We start from the raw sequence: 11616 nt of genomic DNA, 5'->3' as shown, positions 1-11616 counted from the left end.
CAAATGAACAATTAGTATAATCCAGAGATGATAAAAAATTTGTGAATACAATTCAATATTATAGTTTTACAACATTATGAATGATTTGTTAATGACTTTCAAGTTAGCTCGAATTAGAGAACTTGTTCTAAAGACTCATTATGTACTCTCTTGAAATTCTGTAGGCCTACATCAAGATTTATTATTGGGACACATTATGTACTCTCTAGTTTTAAAGACTATGAAACCAATCACAATCATGCTGCTTCTCATACGCGGGGTGGGACAGGCTTTGCCTTTTGAAGAATAGATTGTAAACTAAAAACTTTAATACTACAACCACTCAAAATTAATAATAGTACTAGGTTTTCAGATAAGAACAGGGAAGAGAAGTGGTGTGGCAAAAGAAAACAAGAAACTCTAAAATGGCAATGCTTAGGCTTAGTTCACATCAAAGTGGTAACATTATTATTATTACTAGAACCTTGTTTAAGATGATTATAATATTTGTTATAGCATTCCTATTGTTACAAAATTCATCCACCAACCTTGTTTTTGCAACATCTCAATCCAATATTGTCAAGTATCTTCCTGGTTTTCAAGGACCCCCTCCCTTTATACTGGAAACTGGGTACGTGGGAGTGGGTGAAACTGAAACAGATGAAAATGCCACGGAATTGTTCTACTATTTTATAGAGTCTGAGAATAATCCTAAAGAAGATCCTCTCTTGCTTTGGTTAACCGGTGGTCCTGGTTGCTCTGCTTTCTCTGGCCTTGCCTTTGAAATAGGTAATAATAGCAACAAAAAATAGTTTGAGATTTGTTAGAATTAGTTTAATATTATTCAAGGTTGTTATAGATTCGTTCTGATTTGTTGTTAGTTTGTTATATTTGCTATTTTAGGATCACTATTTAAATCCCAGTTAGTTGCAATGCTAAGTATTGTTTGCATTTGATCATAGGTTTTTTTGGTTACTCATTTGATCATAGTTAAGCACTCATAGTTTTATCTTTAAAAAGTATTGAATCTTTATAAACTATATTAATTTTTTAAAACGTGAGACTTTTTGTGGTATAAAAAAATAAAATAAAATAATGAGATGATTGATGGCGGTGTTGTTGCAGGTCCAATAACATTTAAAAATGAGGAATACAACGGGAGCTTACCAAATTTGATCTTGAGGCCACATTCATGGACAAAGGTTGAATTTAGTGTGCATATGAATAGTTGAACACTTTATGTTGGTTTTTTTTTTGTTTGATAAACAAGGTTTATTGATGAGAGTAAAAGGGGTATTCAAATTCATTACAATGAGATAAAATCTTACATTTTGAAGACATTGCAATGGACAATTACACAAAACCATTCTTATGAGTTATGAAGCTACTTCGCCAAAGATCCACTCTTGTAGGAAGTCTCCCATGCAACGATCTCCGACCGAATACCCCTACTTTTGATGGAATAGAATAGTCCCAGACAGGGGCGGATTTACCACCCAGCTAGCCTGGGCACGCGCCCGGGCTCGACCCATACTTTCTTTGTGTCGCCGCAATAAATTTACATGAAAGAGTTAATAAATATAAATGGTGTGACAAAGAAATCACACAAGCTGATTCATCCTAGCGGCAGAAGCGCGAGCTTTGCATTGCTTAGGTTGCGAGTTCGACACCCAGAACTCAAATTTTGTCTGTCTGTCTATGTATTTTATTTCCTTTTTAATTCTTTTTTTAACCCAGAACTCACGTTTTTTTCTTTTGTCTATAATTGATTTTATTTCCTTTTTAATTCTTTTTTTAACCCAGAACTCACGTTTTTTTCTTTAATTGATTTTCTTTTCCTTTTTAATTCTTTCATAAATCATAACTTACTAAACTATGTCCATAATTATAAGGATATATGGATCAATTATCCCTAACTTAGTAAACTAATTTTGTCTATAATTGATTTTATTTCCTTTTTAATTCTTTTTTTAACCCAGAACTCACGTTTTTTTTTTAATTGATTTTCTTTTCCTTTTTAATTCTTTCATAAATCATAACTTACTAAACTATGTCCATAATTATAGGGAAATATGGATCAAATATCCCTAACTTAGTAAACTATGTCCATAATTTTTTATGGATTTGATCCTAATTTTCTTTAATAATCCTAATTTTCTTTTTAATTCTTTCATAACTCACCCAGAACTATATCCCTAATTTTTTCCCTAATCTTCTCACGTTCTTGATTATTTGGACATAGTTAATTGTGGATTTGAGACTCATATATCCCTAATCCTCTCTCCAATACAACCAAATTCTCCTTAACATATTAGATTATATATTTATAAATTCTTCTTTTTCATCTCTCTTATTTTAAATTGTACTTTTATCAACAAAATGACGTGTCTCTTTTATTTCGATATATGACTATTTATATATTGTGTTACATGTGAATTTACGATCAATATTTAGCCCAGGCTCGACAAAATTCCTGACTCCGCCACTGGTCCCAGACATTCCCGAGTGCTTTCAAATAATTTGAATCCCTTACAGTAGCTGTTCGTTAACAGCTCGTTATTGCACGATCTCACCAAGAACCCCGCCTATGGATTTGGCAGCCGTGTAATGTTGTCATCCGAGATGCTGCAGACGCAATGCTGACAGGAAAGCCTCAGATCAAGAGCTGATGTGCTTTCTTCTGCTGTCAAAAATCTGCTCTAGTTCAATTGTCATTCCCAGTCACTGTTCACCCAATTCCCTGCATTCGTCGCGACTTTTGTTTGTTTATCATTTGACAGAATCTCAAATTCATCCATTTTTCCGATTAATAAAATATCTCTCCGCCACAACGAATCATATTTTTCAATTACAATCTCCTCAGAATTTAGATATTTGCCCAACACCTCTCCATACCTATGATAAATTACGTAGGTTGAATTGGATTTACTAATTAATGATACTGATTTCATTTCTTCCCGGCTAAGATATTTCTTTGCTATAGTATTATTGTTTATGCAAATCTAAGCTTAATTATTAAATTTATGATGGACAGGTAAGTAATATCATATTTTTGGATTTGCCTGTGGGTACTGGATTCTCTTATCCCAAAACGGAAAGTGCTGCTCAGCAAAGCACTTGGAAGCTAGTTCACAATTCTCATCAATTTCTTAGGAAGGTAATTTCATCTGATTGTTTAATTTTTCATCTATTTACAATATCATTTTAATTTAGTCATTTGAGTTTTGAATTAAAGAAGTTGTAATATTTGTCTTTAAATGTATATAGTGGCTCATTGATCATCCAAAATTTATCTCAAATAAAGTGTACATTGCTGGTGACTCGTACTCAGGCCTTCCTGTCCCAATTATCGTTCAAGAAATTTCATATGGTACCATGCTCACAATGACCGGTCAACAAAAATGTATTAGGGAGTATTTAAGAAAGTTTTTATTTCTAATTTTACTTTTGATTACAAAACTTGCAGATTATTTTTCATCTATTTACCCTTTTTTTAAATATATGGACTATAAACAGATTAAAATAAATAATTTTGATAATAAAAAATAATTATACAGTAGAAAATAAAAGCAGGAAACGTTTTCTCAAAATATGTTTCGCTTATACTATTGTAAAATAAATAAATAAATAAATATATGAATGATTTGCTTCTTCTATAAATTTCCTTTCTTGCAGGAAACGAAGGTGGCCTTCAACCATGGATAAACCTTCAGGTTCGCATCATTCTTTGCCATCTTGGAACTGAGGATAATCCTGAAATTGACCAGGATAAAAAATAAGGAAAATTCTTTCCTATCCTAGAATTATTTCGAGCAAAGCCAAAGTTAATTCAAAATTTAAATTTAATTAAAAATAATTAAATATAAAAAGTTACATAATATTAAATGATTGACTTAATTACATTTTGGTCCTCGCATTTTGATCAGTTAACGAAAATGGTTCTGCCTTTTCAAATCGAACAAAATCGTCCCTAAACTATCATGTTTTTGCAGTTTTAGTCCTACCTCCTATTTTCAACTCCAGAAACGCAGAGAAATGACAGTTTTAGACATACCCCCTATGCTCAACCATGAAATAAACAAGGAATAAAGCATGTGGGTACAAGGAATCCACTTTATTCAACACACTAACAAAAAAAGCATAATTTCTAAGATATGTTTCAAATTGGGGTTTTTTTGGTTAGTGTGTTGAATAAAGTGGATTCCTTGTACCCACATGTTTTATTCCTGGTTTATTTCATGGTTGAACATAGGGGGTAGGTCTAAAACTGTCATTTCTCTGCGTTTCTGGAGTTGAAAATAGGAGGTAGGACTAAAACTGCAAAAACATGATAGTTTAGGGACGATTTTGTTCGATTTGAAAGAGGCAGGACCATTTTTGTGAGCTGATCAAAATGCGAGGACCAAAAGTGTAATTAAACCTAAATAATTTGATGTTGTGCATATGTCAATAAAACGGATTTGATTCTCTCTTCCTGTTTCTCTTGACTTCAACTCAATCGTTTATCCAACGTTTTTCTCTCTTTTCAAAATTGCTTCTTTTTAATTATTTATTTTTTATAACCTCTAAATCGCTGGATGAAGCATGAGAGGGATGGATGAACAACATGTATATCGTTAAAAACTTCCCCCTGTCCTCAATCACAAGCAAACTAAATTTAAAATGTATCTATGTATTGGTTTCAAATAATATAATGAAATGTCAACTAATTTATCCATATTTAATGTTATTGTTCTAAAAAGACAAAACTTAAGAAATTGTGCCTTGTGTACCATTCTTATTGTTGCCCTTTAATAACAAACATGATGAAAAGTTGATATATGTGGACTCAAATTTTTATTATATACATCGATCTTTCAACAAACTTTTTACTTATATTTCAGAGGAGGAGATAAAAGAAATATTTTGTTGATTAAGTAGATTGATTAAAACCCTTTTTATTCGGCTTCTTAAAAAAAAAAAAAAACCTTTTTATTCAGGGATACATACTAGGAAATCCCTTAACATCGCTAGCTCACAACGATAATTACAAGATACCATTTAATCATGGCATGGGACTTATTTCTGATGAACTCTACGAGGTAATTTTATCATAATTACTGTATTTTGTTTTGTGAATTTAAAGATCACAGTTGTTATTATTTTTTATTTGTTGAATTGAATTCGAAATGGTGAATACAAACATTAATATCTTATCGATGATAACAGTCACTGCAAAAGAATTGTCGAGGCGAGTATACAAATGTAGATCCCCAAAATGTATTTTGTCTAGAAGATATCCAGTCCTATCGAGAGGTGAGCCTTTTTAGATTAACATTGTGTCTCTCTTCGCTATTGTTGTGTAAACCACCAAATTGATATAAGTCTTTGGAAGTCACTTTTAAATTAGTCTTTAACTCTATTAATATTTTAAAATAGTTCTTATCTTTGTTAAAATTTTTTCAATTAAGTCCCCAGTCATGTGACGAAAACATAGAGACATCAATCTAATTGGGATACTTTTGACAATATTTCAAAGGTCAAACCCGAACCATTGAAAGATGTTCATCCAATTTTACTTCCTTCCTTGGCTTCAAAGCTAAAAGCAGCCATTTAGATTCTATTATATATATATATTATTATTATTATATAAGTTACCACCTTCCAAAACTGATTCAACTCAAGCAATAACAGCCGGCTGAATTCCCTTATCCCAGGAAGAGAGGGCTTGGGGCTTCCTGACAAATACCACGTTTGGTCCTTTTAGTTTGACAGAATTCTCAAGTTGGTCCTTTAAGTTTCAAAAGTTTCAAATAAGTCATTTTAGTTGATAAACTAATTCACTGTTACCTCTACTGTCAGTTAATAATTAATTGATGTTGATGTAGCCGTTAAGTTGTTGACTTGGATCAAAACGTTGCCTTTTAAAAGCTCCAGGGTGTCAAAACGTTACGTTTAATGATCACAAATATCATTTTAGCAATATAAATATCGTTTGGTAGTGCTAGAAAGACATTTGTTGTTGTTGTAAATAGTTGTCTTTATAGCATTATAAATGATCATTTGTGACCATTAAACGTAGCGTTTTGACACTCTGGAGCTTTTAAAAGACAATATTTTGATACAAGTCAACAACTTAACGGCTACATCAACATAAATTAAACAGATACTGACATCGGGGGTAACGGTGAAATAATTTATCAACTAAAATGACCTATTTGAAACTTTTGAAACTTTTAAAATTTAAAGGACTAACTTGAGAATTATGTCAAACTAAAAGGACCAAAAGTGGTATTTGACCTATTTTAAAACAATCTTTGTCTTTGTCAAAAGTTTTTCAATTAAGTGTCTCGTCATGTGACAAAAACATAGAGACGATGATCTAATTGATAAACTTTTGATAAAGACAAAACTATTTCGAAATATTAATAGAATCAGAGATTAATTTGAGATATTTTTTTTGATAAGCCAAGAGCAAATTGACTTACAAAATCAAGGACCAGATTGATAGTTTATTCCTCGATTGTTTGTTTGTTTCTGTCATCCGATTTTTGGACGGTAAATTTGTTAAAGAAATGAGCAAATATACTCGGGATGAGTTTAATTATAGTTTAAATTATTTTTTCAGTTGTACCACTAAAAACATGGCTTTTCAGTAATAACAAAGAGATTATTTTTATGGAAATGTATGCGTTGTAATTTTTTTTACACATACATCCAAGGAAATAATGTCAAATACATATTTGTATAGATATTTTATGAATCAAGTTAAAAAAGTGACATCTAGAAAGTGATTTGATTGAATGCATGTGTAAAGAAGTTCTACACTCAGTGTATGCAAATTTAAATCCTATAACAAATAGATTCATAGTTAAAATGTTATTATAAAGTTGGCTTAAATGTAATTTTGATATCTTATTTTGGTCAAACAACAGTCTCATATATTTTTTTTGGCACAAAAGGTCTCATATGTCTGTCTAATTGCGCAATTTTGGTTCATAATTTCGAAAAATTTGATCAATCCGTCATTTTGATTATCCTATTTGACAGCGTGACAATAAATTAGATAACCTAACATGAAAATAAAGAGTCTAATTGCTTAAAGTCTTAAAAAAAAATGAGGTGTTAAATTGAGTCGTGATCAATTATACAAACTCAAAATAAGATTGGTTGAAATCATATAAGAGGTTATGAGTGAAATCATAGATTGGTCAAACTTTGCGAAATGAAACCAAAATTGTGCAATTTAAAATAGGTGATCAAAGTTGCGGTTTGACCAAAATAAGATACCAAAACTACAATTAATAGCCTGTTTGGTATAGTGGTGGGAGCATAAATACCACTTCCCAATGCTAACCCATCGTGATTTTTAGGAAGCTTAAAATTGTAGCTTTTGCCAAAACGTGGGTACAGGCCTCTTCCACCGCTGTAACAAACAGAAGCTAAGTCTATACAAACTACAAAGTATTGTCTGAAAAAATCAGTAATGCTGTTGAGAATTTTTTTTAAACAAAACTAAGAAAATTTATTGATGAAATTGATCGAGGTAACTCATCAAGACTGTTGGATATAAACCTATTGAAAAGCACTCATTAAAAAAAATAAAGAATCTTTCTTGTAAGAAAAGTAAATAAAGAATCTTTCAAAAACTAAATTTTCAGAAACAATGGTTTCTCATATACGTTGAAATAAATAAACTTATGCATTTTTTTTCCTTCAAAATTATCTTATTTGACTTCTTTATAAACATTCGTTATGTCAATATATTTTTTTTTATAAACATTAGTTTGTTTATGTATATTCTTTCCTAAGTGGGCTAGTGCCTATTGTTGTGTCCTCAGACTATTTCAGGACTTAATCAAGCTCATATTTTGGAACCGAGTTGCGAGTTTGGTTCGCCTAATCCAATGGAACCCAATGATAGGAGGAGACTTCTTATTCACAAGGCCAACACTATTTTTACTTCTTCTCTTACATTGCCACCTTTAAACTGCCGGGTAACTTCTCTAAACTAATTTATTATTAGAGTTTAATTGGTAAATTCTAAGGTGAGAGATCAATTAAATCCATAAAAATTGGGCTATTAGGTTTAATTAATGATTTAGATCAATTGAAAATAAAAACGAGAGCATATATAATTTTCACACTGGATCATACCCCTGCTATCTTGACCTCTACCTTTCCAATGGTGATTCAATTCAATGAAGGAAATTTTAAATTTCCAATTCTATAATCTTCAATGGCTATCATCGAAAGAGTGTTGAGTTGTATTGGTTTTCCAATCTAGCATATGGGATAGTCAAAGTTGAGCGAGAGGGTCAAAGTTCAACTACTACCAACATAAATCCTCATATGATCATATCTTCTTCACTAACATGATAGTACTCCACCCGTTTCAAAATGTAAGTAAAAACAATTCACTTTCTTCTCCTAAAATGTAAGTAAAACTGACAAATTTTTATCCTATTTAATCTTTTTTTTTTAAAAACCATTTTTTTAAGAAAAAACTTTTGCTTATTCTCATGAAATTAAATGCAAATGACATTCAATTTTCTTTTCTTTTATTTTTTTCTATAATCAATAGCCAGTTAAAATTGTTTTTAGAACTTCCCATGAAACGTATTCCATAGAAAACACAAAAAACTATACTCCAAATTTTTATGTTTTATTTTACTTAATAAATATGATTTGAGTTTTTTCTTACAATTTGGGACGGAGGGAGTACATATTAACTGCTCTAAGAGCAAGTGCAATTGCTGCCATCATAACTCCGAATATCTTCACCAATTAAATTCTTTCTCGTCAAATTTACAAGAGCCTCAAGAAATTGCACTATTGAAGCACCTTAACCTTGACAAATGGATATTACTCCGGTACACCGAAAAGGTCTCACATTACTTAAGAGGTAAAGAATAGTTTAATTATATACAACATTCATACTCTTCAACCTAACCAGATGTCTTTTACAAATAAAAATACCATGAGAGTTCGCACTAGACTTAAAATGGATAATACCTTTAAAATGCAGTGATGTGGTCTTGAGTTTGGAACAAATATACACTTTCATAACAAACTTAATATGCCTCTTGTGTTAACATTTTAAAATTATCGATTAGTACCAAGAAAATTTAAAATATAGAGAACCATTTGTGTAACAAATGCTAAATAAATATTACTGTATAAAGGATATTAGAGTGTATCAATATCAACTATGAAGTGGTAGAACTGGAAAAAAAACAAAAAAACTATCAAGTGGTAAAATGATGTACAAGAGAAGTTAATCTATATTATATTTTATCAAAGAAGTCTATATTATATTTTTATATATCTAAATCTATACCATATAAAGATAATACATTAATTTGGGTTGGCTTTTTTCATATCTATTTTATTCTTTTTTTAACTATTTTATCCTTTAAAAATATTATTTTAGTTTATAATTACTAAAATTAAATCCCATTAAAATAGAACTATCTCACGAACAATATTATTTATTCTAATATTTATACTTCTATACTATATAAAGAAAATACATGATTTTGACATGACTTTTTCACTTTTAATTATACTCTTAAACAAATTTGTCTGTAAGAATGATATATTGTTAGTGTCATTAAAAAAGATAAGATTTTATATTTGTTATATTTTTGGTGTCATTGAAAAAAAAAACAATATATTTTGTTACAATATAAAAGTGCAGAATATCTATAGCTATAATTTAATCAAAATAACATAAAAACTACTGTAAGTAATTTATAAGTGCGCGCAATAAAAAGAGCATACACGTCTGTCTGAACGCTAGTCGTTAAAATAAAATTATTGATAAATTAAATCATCAAAATTGGTTTTATGCATACGACTATAATTGATTCTCATGCAAAATCTTTAATGTGTCCCAAAATTGACTTAAATAACTTTTTTGGCCTCTTTATTTTCCAGGTGAAAGTTTGTCCCTTTGTAACTTTGAAACATTGTAGTCATAAAAGTAAAACCATAAAAAATTGATTAAATAATAATTAAATATTAAATTAGAAAATAAAATTACATATGACTTCTTTGATTGGGCATATAAGCTTTAACAACTCAATAGTAAAAAGTGGCAAAATCGCTTATGTTATATTTTTCTTTTTTCATTCAAATATAGTATAGGTTTTAGAACTGACCATTATATAGTCCACAAATAAGTATATTATAGGTTTTTTCAATTTCAATCACCTAAAAATATCCGATTTAACTGTTTTTTTTTCTTTTTCTTCCATATGGTAGAATCATGCATATTTCCTCTGTTCCTATTGGGCCAACGACGCTAATGTTCAAAATGCACTGCACATTCGAAAGGTAATTATTTATTGTTTATTTTATACAAACAATAAAGGTAGATTTAGCAGCAGGGAAAGTGCACCCTAATCTTTGTGCTAGTTAGTTATATTATATTACCACTATATATTTGCAATTCAGGGAACTACAGGAAAATGGAAGCGTTGTAACTTTGACATACCTTTCAAGCACGAAATAGATAGCAGCTTTGAGTATCATGTAAATCTTAGCAGAAAAGGTTATCGTTCATTAATATACAGGTCATTCAATACTTTTAATTATATATATGCATATTGCTATGTGTATCTGATTCCTTGTTTTCAATACTGTATTTGAACCATCACTACCTCGACACATCATTAAGCTTTATAAAACTGTTTGAAAAGTGTAAAAGTGTGTCGAAACAAAGAAAAATAAAAATAAAGTTTTTTGTGACATGTACCGTACAAGTGTCCTATATATATTGAACACCGATGTATGCCGGACAACGAAACACATTTAATATCAGAGGTGTCTGTGCTTCATAAATTTGACATGATCTGACCAAATAATTAGTTGTGTGAATTGTGATTTTCATTATTAAAGACAATTTTTGTTAACAGTGTGGAGATCATGACATGACTGTTCCATTTTTGGCAACTCAAGCGTGGATAAGATCTTTAAACTATTCCATTGTTGACGATTGGAGGCAGTGGTATTCTAATTCTCAAGTAGCAGGGTATATAAATTAATTCATGCAGTACAATACTATATTTCTATAAAATGTTACACTAATTGTCTCAATTTTTTTATTTAATATTATTGATAGATACACAAGGACTTACTCGAATCGGATGACATTTGCAACTGTGAAGGTAACAACTTTAGCATCATACAATTCAATCACAAAAATAGCCTGTTTATGTATATCTATATATATAATTAATTTTCACGTTATATATATATAATTACAGGGAGGAGGACATACTGCTCCCGAGTACAAACGTGAAGAATGCTTAGCCATGTTCAGTAGGTGGATATCTAATTACCCACTCTAGGAATTAATTAATGCACCAAGCTGAGTTCAACATGATGAAAATTGATTTTATCATAATTAATAAATAATATAGGAGCAAGTTCTTTGGCACCCAGTGAGTTAATATAATGTGTGCTTTCTTCTCACTATATAACATCCCAGGCTTTGACAATTAAACAACTAGTAGAACTTTTGGTGGTAATTGCAAGTCGTGTGAAATTGCAGCATGTTTGTAACTTTGTATCTTGTTTTATCCCTTCTTTGTCTTGTGTTTGAGTTGATTAGTGTTCTTGTGAAGAAGTATTATATAAATTTCCCTTTTTTAA

The 11616-nt window shown here is 30.3% G+C and overlaps 1 protein-coding gene across 2 annotated transcripts; it reads left to right on the top strand.

Annotated features, from left to right (window-relative positions):
• Positions 1-339: 339 nt before the first annotated feature.
• LOC146941988 (serine carboxypeptidase-like 2) lies at positions 340-11368 on the top strand. Of its 2 annotated transcripts, XM_085755937.1 has the most exons (13): positions 340-768; positions 1105-1181; positions 3014-3136; positions 3247-3349; positions 3655-3692; positions 4959-5060; positions 5188-5274; positions 7800-7955; positions 10225-10296; positions 10417-10534; positions 10879-10993; positions 11084-11129; positions 11229-11368. In XM_085755937.1, exons 1-13 carry the CDS (start codon positions 405-407, stop codon positions 11310-11312), a joined length of 1485 nt encoding a protein of 494 aa, XP_085612063.1. In that variant the 5' UTR covers positions 340-404; the 3' UTR covers positions 11313-11368. The 2 variants fall into 2 exon arrangements, 1 of the variants encoding a protein (XP_085612063.1); XR_015032531.1 differs by lacking the exon at positions 11229-11368 and having other exon boundaries at positions 10417-10513; positions 10878-10993.
• The last annotated feature ends 248 nt before the right edge of the window (positions 11369-11616 follow it).

This window comes from Medicago sativa, chromosome 3, assembly GCF_051527215.1.
Source record: "Medicago sativa cultivar Bolivia chromosome 3, Bolivia_mono, whole genome shotgun sequence".
Classification (NCBI taxonomy): domain Eukaryota; kingdom Viridiplantae; phylum Streptophyta; class Magnoliopsida; order Fabales; family Fabaceae; genus Medicago; species Medicago sativa.
Note: the sequence above shows the minus strand (reverse complement) of the source record. Positions and strands in the feature narration are given on the sequence as shown.